Source organism: Dermacentor silvarum, chromosome 8 (assembly GCF_013339745.2).
Source record: "Dermacentor silvarum isolate Dsil-2018 chromosome 8, BIME_Dsil_1.4, whole genome shotgun sequence".
NCBI classification, from domain to species: Eukaryota; Metazoa; Arthropoda; class Arachnida; order Ixodida; family Ixodidae; genus Dermacentor; species Dermacentor silvarum.
The window spans coordinates 17411839-17431662 of NC_051161.1; the positions used below are offsets into that span (position 1 = coordinate 17411839).

The 19824-nt window shown below is 44.6% G+C and overlaps 2 protein-coding genes and 1 long non-coding RNA gene across 3 annotated transcripts in view; 1 reads left to right on the plus strand and 2 right to left on the minus strand.

The window, feature by feature from the left end:
- Positions 1–4282, plus strand: part of LOC119461963 (cation-independent mannose-6-phosphate receptor-like) — an 84226-nt gene extending 79944 nt beyond the window's left edge. Inside the window, 2 exon segments of the mRNA XM_049672416.1 lie at positions 2170–2239; positions 3033–4282. Coding sequence (XP_049528373.1) covers positions 2170–2239; positions 3033–3140 — 178 coding nt within the window. The 3' untranslated portion in view covers positions 3141–4282.
- LOC119461964 (uncharacterized) lies at positions 4162–10887 on the minus strand. The gene is made up of 4 exons (XM_037723324.2): positions 10420–10887; positions 6577–6801; positions 6017–6384; positions 4162–4805 (listed from the first exon to the last, which is right to left on the minus strand). Exons 1-4 carry the CDS (start codon positions 10508–10510, stop codon positions 4389–4391), a joined length of 1101 nt encoding a protein of 366 aa, XP_037579252.2. The 5' UTR covers positions 10511–10887; the 3' UTR covers positions 4162–4388.
- A 5253-nt stretch (positions 10888–16140) lies between these two features.
- On the minus strand, positions 16141–17785 carry LOC125947373 (uncharacterized). Its single transcript, XR_007468250.1, has 3 exons — positions 17674–17785; positions 17237–17638; positions 16141–16291 (listed from the first exon to the last, which is right to left on the minus strand). It is a non-coding gene; the product is annotated as an uncharacterized LOC125947373 (long non-coding RNA).
- Positions 17786–19824: the final 2039 nt, after the last annotated feature.

Sequence of the window (19824 nt, forward strand, 5' to 3'; positions counted from 1 at the left end):
GCCTTAGTTGCAAACAGGAGACAAAACAGCATTAGTGCGTGCGTCCCGACCCATGAACGGCGGCGGCGCGGCGTCTGCCTTGCTAGGCGGCTCGATGGCAAAGTGCGGTTTCTGCTGAGGCTTGTGGCTTCAAGGTCAATTGGCGATTCATCGGCGGACGTTGTCTACTCTGGAAATGCAGCTAGCACAGTAGAACCCTGCTGATACGTTTTTCATGGAACCGTAAAAAAAAACAAGAAAAGAAAAAAAAAAAACGTAAGAGCTGGGAAACGCAAGAACCGAGAACAGGAAAAATTGCGAAATGAGAGTAGTGTTACAATAATACAATATAGTAGTTACAATATTAGTTGCAATATTATTGTAATTTTTACGTGTGAAAAAAGTCTTAGTTACACCCGAAAGCCGAATCATCGACTGCGATTGCAAATTAGTAGGCAGCTATACCAAGTAGGTAGTAGTTTTATCGTCCGTAGAAACTTTAAACATTCGCTTATAAGCTATATTAACAAGCATGGTGTCAGCGCGCACAGACAAACATGAACACACACTCGATGAGCGCGGACACGCGCTGTCAAACGCTGGCATGAGAATGTGCCGCAGCAGCAGCGAACGAAGTGACCTTCCTACGCAGATCGCCTTCAAGATATGGCCCGCGCGACCGCGCCGTACGCAGTTGATGCCAGAGTACAACGCTGCCTGCTCTCCCTCCCTCCCCCTCGCTCCCTCGCCAATACCTCGAGCGGGACAGAAGGCGCGCTTCCTCCCTGCTTTTCTTTGTTGCGCATGTGAGATTTGGCTGCAGTCGTCGGCTCCCCTCGCAAGCTTTCACTCGCACATAGAGCATACTGCGCGCGGCAACGGCGTTATCGCCCCTGGATTTTATACGGAACATCTATGCGTCAAAACCAATTTTAGGGCCCCAAGGGGTCATAGACACCATCTTTAGATAGGAAATACGGATCTCAAAGGCCATGCTTTTGCTGGCGGAAACCGAAAATACGTCATAGGTGTTGCCCCTGGCACTTTGGGCAGCCAATCCCATCGTCAAGCCACCAAGCCAAGCGACATGAAAAGTCAAAATGGCCGCTCGGGCTGGCACGGAGTGGCAGTTCGCAACGCATTATGCGGGTACGGTCCCACATTTGCGACGCAACAGTGCAACAGCGACGCAACAGCATTGGGTCCTATGGGATCTATGTCGGGACCGGCCGAAAACGACGTAACAGCCGGGAAAACGCAGCACCTAGGAACGTAACAGCGGGGTTCTACTGTAGCTTCTTTTAAGCGCAGCATGATGTGTGATTATAATAACTGCATGCCGTCATTGTGTCCATCATTTCTGTTTCTGGATATACCGAGTGACATCTGGAAAAACTATAAATATATGAAATGATATCAATTTGTATGTGTGTGTCGCATGCACAGACGAGCATTTTTTTCTCCACGAGATCTACAAATGGATGGAAATGTTTACCAAGCTTCTCGTAAGAATGTATGAATTATTCAGGTCTTTGAATGTGAATTGTAACTCGCTTTTTCGAAATACTTCAATATGTGAAAAATCAGCTGCTCCCAAATGCCAAATTGCCTGCTCCAAAGTGCTCCAAAATGATATTTCTGATGCTCCAAAAATTGCTCCAAATCAGGAGCAGTAAGCAGTAGCATCACTGGTCCCTTGTAACCTGCTGCACTGTCTCACGATGTTAAACCTGACAATTTAATGTTTTTTTTTTTTGTAATGTGTATAGGCAGTCTATTAGTGCCTGCTTAGTGCTTCAAACCTCTGCTAGAGTAACAGAGTGATTACCAAGGGAAGGGATACATAGTCTATGGTGGCAACAAATTAGATGGAGTGATGGGGGTAGAAAAATGTGGCAGCACCGTGGGTGAATTTGTGGTAATTTGGAATAATGGTTGGGTGGGCACCCTTCGTTGATGGCTTCCGGGAACTTCAGTATCAGCCTTACTTACTGTAGACTTCCTGCAAGCTTTTTCAATGTTCTAGGAAAATTTTGTTTGTCCAGATGCAAATGTGCATTCTGTATCTTAATGAAATGCAGCAATTGCTTCACTGTCCCTACTGGTTACAATTTCCATTTGGTTTCTTAAGTGCAGCTTCTGATCAAATTTCAACTTGTCTTTCCTCATGTTCTTGTATTTTTGTTTTAGGACCTTGGTTGATCTCACTTGTTACAAGTCCCTTGGAGCAATAAGAGTACCACAGTACCACTATTCAAAGGTCTGTAGCATGTGCTGTATTTGTTTTTCGAATCATTTATACAGTGTATTTAAGAAAGCCTGAGTATTCAGCATTTGGCAGCAGTTTTAACTGAATTCTGACAGTGTCATAGCATCCATTACACTTTTTGACAGCGAGCGAAGGTTCTTTGACAAAATTGATAAAAGCACGAGAGGTTCCTTGTCACGCACTTAGTTACCTGTGGACTCACTGTGTAGTCATTTGTTGTCTCTTGCCTATGCATGTTAACATTTAAAGGGCTGTTTGTTCTTTGAAATAGTAGTAGTGCATTATATTACTGCCATCTATGTGTTTTGTCTTTGCACTGAGAGCTAAGGCATAGATTTACATGGTTATATCCGACAATGTGTTACGTATGCTCCCCTGCTGTAGTGCATAAATGGCTCTGTGGGTAAGAGGGAAAATACTTATTTGTGTTTGTTACATCGACTGTATTGAACCTGCTGCTGAATAAAAAATTAATTCAGTAAACCAAAATGTAGGACAAAAAAAAACATTCCTCAAAATTGTATATGAGCTTCTATATTCTGGCATGAGAGTAATGCAAGCACTGCATGGCATTGCTCTTGAAGCAAGAATGGGATTGCTTGTGTGAATAGGACTGTAGGGAATTGCTTGTGTGGCCGTAGCAATAGTCTTTCAGTCCTGCTTTGAACTTGGTAAATTGCGAATGCTATTCTTGCTGCTTACGGTTGTGACATAGTGGTTACTTCCTTGCAAGCATCAAATGCACATCACTTTGTATATGGTGAATGTTTGATCTCTTTTTCAGACTACGTCTCAGCTGCGAAGCACAGATGAAAATGGAGACACTGAACTGCTGACATCGGGGTCCTCCATGAGCTCTGCGGATGATCCTGACACTCATGTTTTAACCTAAGCGACTGTCGCATTTTGTCTTGGCGCCCAATTCGTTGCCGTCGCAGGACTCGTAACAGAAACCAGGGGAGCACACCTGATTAGACATGAATCCTACCTACAGTTTCATTTCATGGTGTAGATTGACCAGTTCGAAGCGAAACTGCCTGGTTTTTCTAGAGTCCTTTAGTTAAGGCTCTTTTTTTTTTTCAGTTTAGGTTGTTGCCAGAGCAGGAAGGAAAGGGCAAAGGAATTGCTCCATCTTTGTAGTAGCAGGGTGCGAATTGCTGGAAAAGGAAAGTTTCGCAATGAAATGCACCACTGTGGCAAGTATGTGTCTGAACACAATGACTGTGATAACTGACCTCACATTGAAGCAGCTGTATCCCATTGCAGCATCTTCTGTGTTGTGAGATTTCTAAGCAAACCCAGCTTTACCAGTGCACAAGACCTTTCTTTTTTTCTTTTACCTCTTTGCACTCTCGCAATGCTGTTAGGTAGACAGCAACTTAGAGATGCAGTGAATTCCATTTTATTTTTTCCATTGCCATTGTTCTCGCTTAGTTTCGAGCTAGTCTAATGTTCTCTGTGTTAGGCTCGAGCTGGTCTCAAAGTTACTATACACTTGTTCTGGTTTCACCGCTTCAGTGATTAACCCTGTTGAGTGCAGCTGTCTGTCATGTCTAAGCTGCCCTTTCAATCGTTTACAATGGACTTGCCCTCTCTGGTGGGACAGTGTGCCTTGATCTAGTCCATGCTGACTCACAAATGCTACTACGATTTTGTATGCTTCAAGCCATGTGATAAAACACTATAGATAACTGGTGGTACATCGCTGGCATTATTAGCCAAGTGTTCATTTCCTTTTATTTTCTTTTTTTTTTTTTTACCCTCAAGCCATAGTTATTTAGTTGACCTATGTTTGTGGTTTTATGCACTTGACATGTTTGCATTCCAAGCTCAAATTTCGGAGTGCTTGGCTTTGTCAAGGTCAGTGTTGTGCGCTAGAGTAACCAAGAAAAAAAAAAAGAAAAAAATGTTCATTTGTTTTCTTTACTGCACAAGATATGCAAACAGAGTACATAATTGACTAGACCGTTACATGTATATATGCATTTCATGAGAGAGGTATGTTTGAATAAATCTAATTTATTATACACATTTCGCTTTGTGTCTGTTCTCATCACTGAAATTGCCTTTTGGATTGAACGCACTTAGGGCATCTTAAAATTGTATAGTGTCACACAGATAACACAGCAGCGGACGCCTATTACAATTTCTTTCTCACTAGTACAAGTTTTGGCACTTCTTGCTTACTGCTCTTGCGACGAGTTAAACTCTTTTTAAGCGCGCTGACAACTTCATATAGGTAACTTGCAAACAGTGGATGTGTCTCCTGGCATTTGACTGAAAAGTCCACCAGCGCTGTTGCTATTTCGGAGAGCTCACAGCAATCGAGAGGCGAAACTTGTTTTAGTGATGCGACAACATTTTCCGTACACTTTAGTAGAAAGTATGTGCGGTCAAAGTGATCTGCTTCTTGGCCTCGCTGGTCTTCCTGTAGCGTGTCAATGAAGCTTGCAAACTGAAGAAACTTGTCCAGTAGATGTCTGGTGATGGCAAGTGTGACGGCTTGCCCACTGGCAAGGCTTCCCACCCAGCTTGCAATATTTTCCAGGCGGCTGTACTAAATTGGAAAAAGAAGGCTTAGAACATAGGCTGAAAATGTTTTCATAGCATCCATTATGTAGGAAATGTCGCCATGGGATATGTTGAAGAAATTTAGTTGCTTGCCTTAATTCAACTTATGGAAAGAATTCGATTGTTATTGTGTGCTACTAGCAGTATGCTTGAAATAGCTAATTGTTGAAAAAAGGTGTGTTCATACTGTAAGAAATACGTAGCTTGAAAAACAAAGTACGAGCATGTAGCGTGTTAAAAAAAATATGCACCCTGGCAGCTGCCTTTTTCGCCCTCCAAAGCTGTAAGAAAAAAAAAAAAAAAAAAGGAAGGACTCGTGGAGGTGAAATCCTGTGCTTGGGTCACTTGTGCAAATGGACTCAAGTAAGATGTGACTACTCAGCAGATGGTTGCAGGCATCCTGATGAGCACACTGTTAGTGTTTAATTGTGATGTGCTTAAACTGCTGATTGCACTAGCAGACTAGAAAGAAAGGCGACTTTTTACAAAATGGAGCATGTATGTTTCAATGAAGTGCGAGTACATCTAACACATTGTAATCTATTATAAATGTACAAGATAGCTCGTTTTCCTCCAAAGTGCCTATGTTTGCTCTGTGCATTACACCCAGCATTAGTGAAAAGAAGTTGCCAGAAGTTACTGATAAGCAAGCTTTTGAAAATCAGTGCTGGGAAAAAGCTCTGCTGTGTTCATGACCATTCGAAATTCACCAGCTGTAGCAGAAGTGATTATTTGAGACTGCCTCACCTGAAGCAATGATCAAGCCTTGCGATTTTCGAGTCGTTGAATTGTGCATTTTAACGTACACTAAAAGAAAGCGTGCTCTGCATTGTGTCAAGGTCATATGGGTTTGTTCTACACAGCCCCGCCCACCCTATAATGTTATCTGCATTTGGTGACATCACGGATTTCTAGGTGTTCTGTTATCTACAAATTGACTATTATTGAGAGATGCTGTCAAAATCTGTGACGTCACGAAAAGGCCAATGTGACTTTGTCACCCGTCTTATCTATGCTTACTTTGTGGTTTACCAAGCTGCTATGACTAGCCATTTGCAATTCCGGAAGTAGCGATACAAGTTTTATTTTAGTGGATCCCTTCAAAAGCAGATTGGAAGGAATAAATATCCGCTGTTTATGACGTAACCAAAGTATCTACAAAAAACGAAACAAATAGGGAAGAAAACATATGCTTACCTCGACAACTTCTTTCCGCTCCACGATTTCGTTAACACTGTCGGTGACAAAACCCATAACAGCTGCGCGAAGAGAAGGCGCTAGAGCATTGCGCCGATCGTTGCACATATCTGCTAAAGTCGACAGTGCCTTATTGCATAGCTCCATTTCGACGCATCCGATCGGTGTGCACTTGCGTAAGGTCCCTAGGAGGTTGTTTGCAGAGCGCAGCGTCAATTCTTCTGTATCAATGTCGTCTGCCTGGTTGGAAAGCGCTGCATTGGACGTGATTGACAGGTAATTTTGCAAAAACACCCAGTGCTGGCCAATGCGTTCTGCTGTGATTGAAAGCTTCTCTGTAGAGTTCGTCCACGATTCACGCCGGAAGGCTGCAAAGAAACGTAAGATATTCGTAGCTCAGTTTCTGTGAACGTACTTCGAAGTTGCTCTTCTTATCTGACAGAAGCCACAGAAGGCATCGTTTCGTGTAGCTAAGACTAGACTTTAGCTTATTTTAATTGGCTGTATCGCCAAAGCTGGTTTTGAGCACTTAACACAGTAGATAAATAGCGAAAACTTGCCGAATGCTTCAGAACGAATGCCACCTCTGACGCTCATCAACGCGACTTTCTGCCGCAAATGGATGACATCGTCTTCAAGGCTCTTGCATACGTCCGACAGTCTGGCTTCATTGTTTCTCATGTCTTCCGCGAGTTTTCTGACGTAATCGTCCGCCGAAACATTGTCTGGCTTCGAACGTATCATTGCCATCGCTACAGCAACCTTGTACTTGCGATGACGTTCATCTGAAAAACAAATGACGAAGATAACGATTTCATGAAATGTGCAGGGTGGATGCAACGAGCAGACGATAAAATTTATTCATGCAGAAAGGAACGCGAACTGCAGCATGAAGTATGCAGCACGCGCGCACTCGCACACGCTCGCATATATATACAGGGTGTTTCAGCGAACACTTAAAAAAATGTTTAAAGGTTGCCTGTGGCAAATAGCACAATTCTAGTTCATGAGCTGGTCTACTTGAAGAGGCGCACATTACTTGCACAAACAGTTGAAATGCATTCTAGCCGTGGAGTTCGCTAGGCAGATCCACTTGGAACGAATTTTGTGCGATACACACAAAATTGCCGCGCGACTGGCGCCTCAAGGCACTTTGCGTGTATTCGCAAGCTTCTTTCACGCTCGGGAAAAATACTTTTATGTAGCACGTATTGAGCAGCAGAAAGCTGCATCGGGAGTTTTTCATCTTGCTCTACAATTTTCTCATTGACACTTTTCATCTAATTATAATGTTTGAGAAGTTGATAAGTTAATTAAGACTAATTATGTAATTAGGCAGAATGCAAAACATAATCAGCATCTCCAAGCGACAACAAACAACATTGCCTTGGTTCTGTCCAGCTACGTGGCATTTCCATATTTTTAAATGTTGGTGCATGATAGTTGGAACTCCCTGATATGGTAGTCCTGCCTTTGTCAGAGTGATTATTCGATGAAGGTAGGACCGCCTGCCGAAACGTTAGCCAAGCTACCTTCCGTGTGTACCGTACTAGGACCTTCTTACATTACTAAATATGATTCTACGTGACAGTTGGTGGCGTCGCAACGCTGAAAGGCCACAGAAGTTGTGTTTAGAATGCTCACTTTTTCTTTTCTTATTTGGGACTTTTTTACAAAGGAAACTTCAAGCAGGTGTAGTGACGCCTAACTTTATCTAGAATTAAAACAATTTTTATGGGTGTTCTGCAAATAAATATATTATTTTGAGTGTATTTTTGGGAATTTATTTAATGTGCCGATTCAATCAAGCCCTACAATAAAGCAAAACTGGCATTTGGAAACTTTTTTTTTTTTGCAGAAATAACGCGGGAAGGATAAAAGATATCTGATCACAGAGCAAATGAGTCTAGCTGCAGCACAGCACATTAGTTGCCTTGCTTCATTGACCACCTCAGACACAACACTTAAGCGTCGCCTTTAAGAGTGGAACGCGATATCATTCAAAGATATCTGTCTGCTTCTCACGCTTTGCGGCAACTGCATGCAGCTTATGTAACCGTAATGTTTACCTAGAAACGCTGGCCGCAAACGCTATGCACGGAGGCGAGCTTTCTGGTTCTTTGCTTTCATTTCCCCCGCACGGCGGACGCCACCGCTGCCATGGATGCGTGGAGGCGAGCGCCATCTGGATGGTGTTGCAAGGAACCGAGCGGGGCGCGCCGCCCCCACTAAGACATACCTCAAATTGCAGCTAGAAAAGGGGTTTGTGTTTGAGTTTCCGTGTAACAGAATTATGTTTTCTCGTATATTCAAATCACAGTCCGACGCTATGATGCCTGTAGGTTATGTAAAGGTACGTTCAGACTACGTACGTAATGTGCAGATATTTCGCAAGAAACGGAAGCGCAAACGCAAAACCGCAAATAAATTGTTCAGACTACATTCGTACGAAGCGTCTTAGCGCAACAGTCGTCACGCACGCGAGCGTAATTGTTGGAAGGCCCGCTATTTTTACGTTTCATACAGATACGACAGTTACGGCGTAGCAAATAAGCGCCGCAGTTCTGGTTTTAAATTTCCTGTGACGCGACTACGGGCATCCCCAGTTAGAGCAACGGCCCAACGGACATGGCTGCGTGTGCGTAGTAGCTTGTGTGCGTAGTTCGAGTAGTGTGCGTACAGTTGTGTGCGTAGTCTGTTTACAGGCGCCATGTTGAAATCCACTCAGACGCAACTGGCCCGCTCACATTTTGATTGGCCGGTCTTAAGATGCGTAACGTATGCAATTGACAATGTGAACGACCAGCATTGTTAACGATCTTGACGCTTGTAACGCGCGATACGGTCTTTATGACAGATGCGGCTTTGCTAACGTTACGACCGCAGTCTGAACATACCTTTAGTCGTACTTTACGGATTTTCTGACGCACCTTACTTTGAGAAATTCTATTAGTTCAGTAACGTCTATGCGCCACGCGGAGGGCCTGCGTGGTACGGGATGTGTCATTCGGAATGATTTTTCTCTAACGGACAACGCCACCGACGCCGACACTGGACTTTCTGCAACACGGGGCCCTTAACGCTGTCGCGTTAATATATTTTATGGTTTCAAACCTACTTACCTACGAAAATGGGCAAAATGCATGAGTCTTTCGTATAACACAGCACTCATAATGCACAATAAACGAATGAAATTTAATTGGTAACCTAAAGAAACCAAACTGAACCTTCACTAATTACTGAGCAGGTAGCTTCACGTTCAGGTGGCTCATGAATCAGTATTCCGTGCCATGAATCTTAGTCGAACAAGGGTGGTGACGGTCATGTGCAGTGCCTCGGGGAAATGCATGCAGCAGTACGACAATACCTGCTTCCCTATTTTTGCCCATGCCCCATCAAACGATTAGTCATGATTAAATAATTATTAGAAACATTTTAGAGTAATACTTGCCCCTCACAGGGCTATATTGGTATTAAAATCACCTACGCACTGTCACTCGTCACAGCTCGGGCAATGACAGTACCGTAAAATTCCGAGCAAGCGCCCCCCCCCCCCCCCCTCCTCAAGCAAGTCGAAATTAGCCGGGGGGGGGGGGGGGGGGGGGAGCGCTATCCCGGAACGGCACCAAAATTCAAGATGGCGACGACAGAATTTTCCCGCCAGAAAAAAAAAACGCAGTGGGAATGAAATGAAAATTTAACATTCACTTTATTAAGCGAAAGATTTGTTAGTGCTGTTTATCACTCTCAAAACCATCGGAAGAACTGCAGCACATCGACGCTGCACCGGCGCGTCGGCGACGCGAACATTGGTTATGCAGCCTGTATTCCAGGCAAAATGATGTCCGCTAGAGTAAAGTGACGCGTAATGTTCACTTTATTACAAACCATGTCCACGGTCAAACGTTTAGCACTTACGAGAGTTCCGATACAAGTCAAGCTCAGCTGCAGCACATGGCTATCGACGGCGGACAGCGAACCGCGGCTGAGCCATGCTCGCATCGCAGCTGGCGGCGCCGCGAATATCAGCATGTTTTCTTCTTCGTGCGAGGAGAAGGTAAAGGCGGCAACAACGGTAACAAAACATTGCTCTGCTTGGGAGCGTCGGCGGTTCGTTCTGAAGCGCCGTCTGCTTCAGCCTAACGACGATATCGGAGGCGAGGGATCAGCGGCGGTGAAGCTGCCGGCGACGCCAGAGCGTGGACGCGACCACTCCTCTGTCGCCGAGTGGTCACGTCGCTGTGCCGCAGGGAAATCCTCTGTACTGAGTGACAGGCAGATCTCGCCGTCGGCCGGCGGTCTGCAAACTGCGGACCGCCGGCCGCAGTTCGCCCCGATGCGTGCATGATTGGATGAAACGGCGCATCGGGGTACAGCCATTACAGTGCAGCCATTTCACTTACCTTGGGGCAGTAGAATAGGGATTTCCCTTTCCGCTTGGTCTTTTGAGTCGTTCTCAGGGGGATGCGCTTTTGGTCTTCTGTTCGATGTCATTACTGGAGCACAGTAATGCGGAGCCAGGGTCCTCGAGTTGCTGTTGATTTCCTAAAGCTGAGCACCTGCAGTCCTTGGCTGGCTCTTTAACTTTCCCGCGACATAGACATAGAACAAAGAACCAAATAAGTTCCGCTACTTCCGCTCACTGGAAAAATTTGTCGCTGTTGGCGATAGCGATGGGACGCAGATTGCGGAGTGGATCGATGCTAGAAGTATTGTTCGTAACGGAGTCGTGCCCTCGTGGTTTCTAGGCCACTAGCCATCTTTTATCAATATTATTGCCTCGACTGTAATTAAGCTTTATTGACCCTAATTAAGCGCGACTAAATTTGTCGCCAAACTTCTAACCCGGTGCTTCGCTGTCTACAGCAGATGCATTTACGACCAGGACGTGTGGGTATGCATAGAGCCCCTCCATCAGCTCACACTTTCTTTTTTCTTTTCTTTTTTTTTTTTTTTGCGCGGCGGTAGTGCTATGGAGGGGCTTTAGGTATGCGTATGTATATGTCTGGATTGACAATGAGTTTTAAGGTCTCCATAACCTTTCTGCAGCAGGCTGTGTGTGTGTGTGTGTGTGTGTGTGTGTGTGTGTGTGTGTGTGTGTGTGTGTGTGTGTGTGTGTGTGTGTGTGTGTGTGTGTGTGTGTGTGTGTGTGTGTGTGTTCGCGCGTTTTGCTGTGTGTGTATGCGCGCGTGTTTTAGCATCGCGTCCAAAGGCATTGTTACGGGCCGGGGTTTGGTGAACCTTCGACAGCGTTTGCTTGGAGCTCGAACCAGATTGACCATCAGAGAGGGTCCGGCAGGAAAGACGAGGCGACGTAAAAACAAATAACACGAGTTTAATACATGGTTACGGGTGAGCGGTGTGTTGCAAAGAAAGCATATAAGAAACGTTCAGCGTGCATGCAGCTGCACGCTAGGGCAAAGCTAAAGTGTCCTCCACGTGGCTGCTTGCTGGCTTTCTTATACCCTCCACCATCCGGGTACTGTTCCCCTCTCCTGCCCCACTGCTGCAGGACAGGGCAAACCAGGCGAAGTAGTGAGGGTGGGTGACAGCAGTGAAGGTTGGTGGTCGTAGCGGGTTGAACGTCCCCAACGGGGACGGGTGAGATGGTCGCAAGGCGGCACGGTAGGTTTCGCACATTCCTCAGACCCACGCTATGGACACGTCTGTTCATGTTGATGAGCGAGATCGTTAGGCACGCCGTTTCCCATGCTTTTGCACGTGTTCTGGGCATGGCCGCTCAAAAGGAATCGTAACAGCATCCAGATAAAACCAGTGGCGTGGCCAGGCATTTTTTAAGGGCGTAGGGGCGCAGACGGGTGTTGTCGCACGTCGTTTTATACCAGGTATCCCGGGGCGCAGAAATTTCATAGGGGAGGGAGGGACGTGCCGGGTGGGACCCCCGCCCCCTTTCTGTCTACTCCCCCGGATCTAACCTAAGCACTGGGAATTTCCGTGGAATTATGATATATCTTCTTTTTCATTCCATCCTTTTGATATTTCGATATTTATCTATAGCTGTTTCTTCTGGCATCGCTCTTATACAGCAGATTAGATCGAGCGGTTCCGTCATCGTACAAGCAAGCATGAAGCAATCTCGATGTGTTCCCTGCGAGATTGCCCCTCGATGCACTGCTTTATTTATAAAAAAGGCGATAAATCATGACACTGTTGAAAAAAGCATATCAAAGCACCTTAGTGCCGAGTCGGTGATCTCGGAAAATATGATGGGAGGGAAACTCTAGTTGAACGAACTTCAATTACTCGAAAGTTCCTTAAACGAATTTGTCTAGCATAGTCCTCTGAAGTTTTTTTTGATCTTATTTATGTTCCCCTTGGGAGAATGGAACTAATTCAGTTAGGCGAACATTTCTCACGTCACGAAGGCATGTACAGAAGTTATACCTCGCTGAACCGAATATATTTTGTTCTAAGAGAATTTTTTCCCAGCTTGTATTTATTTGTTGAACATCAACAAGCACTACAAAAAGAAGGTTATGTAAGTTTGTAGTGTCAGCGTGCAGACCTTAATGATGATTATGAGCATTTTGCCTACCTTTGACAGAAAAACGACCCAACAATGATACCAAAGAAAGGTCCAACATCTTCGGTTCAATCACTAGCGTTCTTGCTTGTGTTATAGAGGCAACCTTTACCATCGTTTGCCTGGCTGTGCATTATTTAGTTATTTATTTATTTTAGCTCATGCACCATTTCTTTCGTATTTCTTTCGTATATACTATGTCTATGAGGAACCAACCAAAGTTTCACACATTGTTCCTTATATCTGAAATTTGGCTTAACCGTATTCGTCTTAACGGGAGTCTACTGCAATTGAATTAAAGTAACAGCCGTATGTGTATCTGTAAAACATGCGTGTGGCTGTCTTCTAACAGTAAACCGCTGGCACAGCACCCTCTTCTTGTTCTCTGGTTCTTCAGTATTGTTGTCTACTCCTCCGAAAAAAAAAAAAAAACACCGAATAAAATGAAGAATGCTACGAAAGAACATCTGTAGTCCCGTAAACTCACGGAGGAGGCGATATTTCTCCCGTCTTAGCGGAAAACGTAACGTTCGGGCGGGATGTGCGAGAACGGTTAGCGAGAAGGAGAGTAGGGTCATGTGCTACACATTGATCGCAACGCTGCTGGATCGCTGCGCCTCGCCAAACGCAACGCGCGGTCTGGGAACGTCTAATTTCTCGCATGTGGCTCCGGCGCCTGTAATCTTCCACTGTGCCAAACGGCAATTTATCACATCTCCAGCAACGCTGGGGTCAGCGTTTACAGTACGTGGGTGTCGAGCTGCCGGCAGCATGTCCGGGGAGACGGTATACGTTCTCGCCTCGGAGGAAGTGTCTACTAGTACACAATACATAGGTCTCCGCGTTGAAAAGAAGATAACAGTATTGGTAGTGTGTGTGTTTCAAGAAAAAGACACACGGGTAGTTGGCGGAGCTAGTTTCTTGCAGGATTTTTTTCCTGCAACGAACGCCCGCCCTACTTTCGAAGACTTGAAACTAGCCATGATCTATAAGGATAGTCCCTATATAGGGCTCAAAGTTGGTCGCATACCGCCCTTTGAAGTTCGGAAAGCCGACTGGCTTGTATCTTGCACCAAGAAGCCACAACCTGATTTGCGAACCTCACACGAAGATTTTCGCAACTGGAAAACGAATGGCTTGTCGAAACTTTGAGTTTACGCCTGACCAATGGCCACACCACCTCCCTCTATCTTTTTTTCTACTTGTTAGAGAGTTGTCAGTGTTTGCGCGCGTTTTTCGAGGCACGCAATGGTTTGTGCTAGAATCGATGATCATCGCTCAATACGAAGCCCGCTTCAGAATTTTTTAAAGAGTTAACTGTTTAACAACACCGACACCCGTACGGCCCACAAGAAAAACCAAGTTGGCCAGGGTAAAGACTAAATTATGCAATTATAAACACTTGAGTGGAAGGACGTAGACGAATAGAGGTGAATGAATTAACTACGCGCTTATTCATGCGTTGAACGCCCACACTTTGAAATGGAGAAACTAACTTGGAGCTGCATTGTGTACGAGTCGAGCGCGAGGCAAGCTTCGCATAAAAAAACGTGTACATGATGAAAAGGCATAGAAGCGAGAAACTGTATATGTCGGGTATACCAGCTCATTGTAAATTGTTACAGCGATGATGATGATGCTAATAATAATAATAATAATAATAATAATAATAATAATAATAATAATAATAATAATAATAATAATAATAATAATAATAATAAAGAACGTTAACTTATGTAGGGATATAACTTATGTTGTCGGTTGCACACTGCTCGCGAGGAGCGGGTGTCAAATAATAAACTTGTCAGTGAACTAAATATTGCCATTGAGTGCGTGAACGACTCATTTTTGGTCATATTTAGCAGTGGCGGAATTAAAGCCACGCAGTTTTCAAGGCACTTAGCGTGATCGAATTCTAAGGCTACACAGTTCCCAGCTATTCTTCTTCGAAATTTTTGACCAAGGTGGTGTACCGCTTACTCTTGTCTTGCAACGCGTACAGTGAAGGCTTTCGTAAAGTCGCCCTAATAAATCTTGTGCTATGCGGCGTTGTTATTAGATTCGCCCGTGATTAAAGGTATGTTTGCAAGGAGTTCCGCGAGAAAAAAAAACAAAAAAAGACAAAGAAAGAAAACGCATGAGAACCCAGACGATAAACTTGGAACTGACAAATGTACTGTAATTTCTGCAACGCCGAGTCTGAACTGTACTCTTCAGTTTCCAGTTACGCACCAATGCACCACACACACAAAAAAGTATATAAATACGAGTTTTTATTGCGGGATCACACCTTTCTCTCACCTGCAATAGAACACGCGCTCCGAACAATCTGGTAGCGCCTCTCGCGACAGAGAGGTGCTATCGAGAGGTGTGCCACTCTTCTAATATAAAAACTCGTTGTTGAAAGTTAGCGCCAAACGTGTGTGGTCTGTGTTCTTCTTATTGTGTCCCGTTTCTGATGCGCTGCGCCTTTCTCCTCCATCTTGTACGGAGAGTTTGCTTTAATTTCACGATTACGATGAGCCCGCTGAAACTAAATGTCTAATGGTTAATTAATGAATCTTTGTTAAAAAGCGACTAATTACCGCATATTCACAGTGGTCGGCACCACTGACGGCACCCGGTATACCACTGTTCCACTCGACGAAAGGCGCGCGCCCGGCACCTTTTCGCTTGTTTGAGGAATAATCCTCCCCTGCCTGCCTATATTGACGCCACTGCCAGGGGGTCCACAGAATATGTATAGCATACATCCGCGAGACTAGGAAAAACCGTGTTATGGGTAAAACCATGTTATTGCCGGGAACGTCCGCTCTTCACGCTCGATGTCCTGTACAGTGCCAATGAGTCGAGTGACAGTACATTTGGATTAGGAGACGCAGGACGACTTGGAGCGTTCCGCTTGTGTACTGAAGTCGCTTGGTTTCCAGCAGGACCCAAACAGAGCTTGAGTAATTCTTACGCACGCCCCAAGCCGCTTGCATCTTCTAATATGAAACTCTCTGTTGAGATGAAATGGTGGCAGTTCAGAGCCTGCAGCCAACAACATTCTCTGCCTCCTCTCCCTTCTTCTCTGTGGCAAACCAGATAACGGCATCCGGCAGGAGCTTCGTTTCAACGGCGTCGACCATTTGGGTTCAGTTCTCATTATTGCAAAGACGTCTGTCCGTCTCGCTTTGATTATACACGAGAATGAAGTAAAAATTTCTTTGCGGTGTAGCGATTCCACATATAGGCATCAAGGACGAAGCGGAAACGCCAGGGAGAGGGTGATGGCGAGTAGTTGTCAAGAGTGGGGAGGTGCGCGGTGATTTTCCAAAGACGCACGGTAACTGTATCATTCTTACGTCATCATAACTGTATCGCTCTATATACACAACCGAAGAGGAGCAATGAGCACTCGGCGCTTCGAAGTGTGTTTCCTACCACCTAACCTAACCTAACTTACCTGAATATCCTAACCTAGCCGAACCCAGACTTGGTGATTTCACGAGGACAACATGGTCGATGGCGTTGTTAGCTCAAGTGGAAGGCTAAGGCAATTCATAAACGTTTCGATAGACACCACCCACGGGTACGGTATTTATTTCCTGGAAAAACGTATATATACGTCGCTGGCACCCAAGCTTGCATGACTAACCAATGACGTGGACGTACTCCATCCCGAATGAAGTCAGGTCGTCGATCGCTTGCAATGATAGCTTCGCGAGATCGGTGTTCCGAAGGCACACCTGTAAACCAAATAAAAAAAAAAGAAAAAAAAAGAAAAGCAACAAGAACAGAAAAATAAATAACTTTTCAAGCACGCCGAATGCTTAAAATTTCGTGGTATCGAAGTAAATCACACTGGTGTACTGCGCTAACTGTAAGCCATTGAAGTGTTTGAGGTTACATGGCACACGCCTTAAATATGTTTACCAGTAACACATACTACTACTACTACTACTACTACTACTACTACTACTACTACTACTACTACTACTACTACTACTACTACTACTACTACTACTACTACTACTACTTCTACTACTACTACTACTACTACTAATCTTCAATGACGTTTGACCTCAACATCGCGCTCTAGCAACTCGGGATCCGCGGCTCTTCGCGGACGTTTCGCCAGGGCTTCGGAAGCCCTCACGCTAAAATGTGACGACAAGCTCCATTTTCTCGACATCCCCATTTTCTCGACAGGGGAAGGGCTGGTGATATTGTCTCTTTGGGTCCCACGTGTGACAAGGGTAGTTCAAGGGCGCGTTACAGGTCCCCGAGCCCACAAGGGTATGTGTAATTGAGCTTGGACCCTTTCTGCACGATCACCAGGATCGGCCCACACGACAGGCGTATGTGCCATTGAGCTTGGACCTTTTCTGCACTATCTCCAGGATCGGGCCACTTTTCAGCGTGACACCGCCGCCGCCACCACCACCACCACCACCACCACCACCACCACCACCACCACCACCACCACCACCACCACCACCACCACCACAACCACCACCACCGAAGCTTGTGTGCCTATAAAGCCTTGCCTAATAAAACTGAAGTGCTTCTCAAGACGCTTCAAGGCAATAGTGTCAAATGACGATGTCTGACGCCTGCATGGAGACCAGGCAATGATAAAAGCGTCTGCTCAATAACCATATAACATCTATGCGAAGAACCAAATTTCTTACGAAAGTATCACCTAAGGCCTGTTGAAAGACGTCAGTAGGATCATCGGAAGCGTAGAAGGGGCCAGTCTGTGGTGGAATGTTAGGTAAGAAAAGATTAAAATAAAGGGAAGAGAAAGGATATATGCTCAGACACTTCGAGAGCATTAACGACAAGATTAGCAAATGCGCAACCGGTTGCAGTGTTTATTATTAATTTCCAAAGAAGACACATGCAAGATATGCAAACAGGAAACAGCTACACTCAAACACATGCTATGGGAATGTAACGCCCAACACAAAAACGAATTACACTCCGAGACCCTATCGCTGAGGTGGGCCGCCGCTCTGCGCAGCTCCGACCTCGGCGACCAACTCGGGGCTGTCCAGCAGGCCCGCGAGGCGGCGCTGAGACAAGATCTCGACCTGCTGGACAGCCCCGAGTGCAGGTCTCCCACGACGTCCCGTCGTGGGAGACCTGAGCCCGGGTCGTCAAAACTGCAGGACAACTCAATAAAGTTATTACCATCCATCCATTGTCTGGTACTAGCTGTTCTATCGGTATAACAGGTCCTGCTCGAACTTTAATACGAAATTACTTAAAAGGCAGAACACAAATAGTAAGAATTAATGGTTCTCTTTCTAAATAAACGATAACAACATGACCACAGGGATCCATATTTGGCCCACTTTTGATCTTAATATACGTTAATGACCTACCTAATTACCTGCTTTCTTCTAACTGCATTCTGTATGCAGATGACACAACTATATATCTTTAACTATGACAATTGTGTAACCAACCTAGTTTTGACACTTAATGCTGACTTAAGCAACACAATAAATTAGTGGAATGTTAACCAAACCGAAAACTAAATTTCTTTTATTCACGTCCCACCAACGCTCATCCACATTCATTCCTCCGCTTTACCTTGGTAAAGATCTTATCGCCCTTCGTGCTTCCTGTAATTATTTAGGCGTAGAATTTGATTCTAATCTTAAATTTCATCAACACATAGCCAACATTAAACAGAAGGCAACCTACGGAATAAATACAATTTTAAAGGCTTCGTGCGCATTTAGTCATAAACACTACTCTCTTTATACTACTCATTTATTCATTCACATATTAACTATTGCAGTACATGCTGGGGTAATACGTATGCTACAAATTTACAATCATTACAAGTCTTGCAAAACCAGGCTGTTAGAATAATCAGTTTTAGTCCTAATCATTGCAATGCGAAACAGATACTGCGTAACTATAGCATTCTTACTGTAGACCAACTTATTAACTTTAATCTTGGTACGTACTTATACCGAGAACTAGATACCTCTCACCGCAACAGTCTGATTCCTCGAGTTTGTCTACCGAATACTAATCTTACGCTATTTGCATTAAACAGTAATTTTATTTTCCCCAGGGTACGCACCAATTATGGTAACCAGATTGTCAATTTTTTGTCCGTTTCCTTCTGGAACGCACTACCTCCTACGATTAAGTCATGTAAATAATTTGAATTTAAACGAACACTGAAAGACCATATTTTATCATCTGCAACCACTTAGTTATATCTTTTTCTCCATTTTTCCTTCCAAATGTATACTTTGTTAACACTTAGGCTACACGAATAAAAGTTCGGTTGGTTATGCCTCATTATCCATTCACTTCTATAATGGCGTTATAGTTACTTTTTTCCGTGTTGCTGTAATTTGTTGTAATTAGTTGAATGTAATAATAATAATAATTTTTTCTAGTACATCGCGTATTTGTATATGCTGTACGTGTTAACAGATGTTCCATGTACTTGCATGTTTGTAGCTGACATTATTTGTACTAGTGCTGTCCTAAACCAATACTGTGTTTCCTATTTTGTTTTAGATTAATAGTTGCAACTGTTGCTTATATTTTTACTTATATGCTGTACAGCTAGGAGGTCACCTTACGGTATTCTACCTCGGGACCTCCTCTTGTATATTTCTTTTGTACTGTATCTAGTCAAATAATAATAAAACCTCATTCATTAAAGAGCCGCAGGTAAACAAAAAGTAATTAACGTTTGCGACGTGAACGTGGCAAACGAAATAATGTAAAATGTGAGGATTGTGTCGACGTACAGGTAACGTGTTAGAGAGGGAGAGAGAGCAACACTTATTCGCTTCAGGACCTCGGTACAGGGGGGAGGGGGGGGGGGGGGGCAGGAGATGGGGGTATCAGGAACGGAGCCAGTCCGTGTCCGGGCCAAGCGTCTTGATTGGCATCTGGTTCGACATACCCCTCTAAGGCTGCCAGTTGTACTGCGTACGCGGATACTTGACCAAGAGAGAGCGAGAGAGAGAGAGAGCTGTGGGAGGAAAGGAAGGGAGGCCTCCCAGGCGAGCGTCTGGTTTGCTACCCTATATGCACTGGGGGTAAGGGAAAGGGTGAATAGAAAGAGGAAGAGAGGGAACAATGCGCGCTCACTGCACAGTAGGGCGCAGAGCAGTGCTATAATCGGTCACTAAGGCCGCTGCTCTTCAAAAAAACTGCAGTAGCACATGAATAGATTTCGGATGTGGATCAACGGATGTGGTAACCGTCCAAGAATTTTCGTTTCAGGCAACTTTCTGTG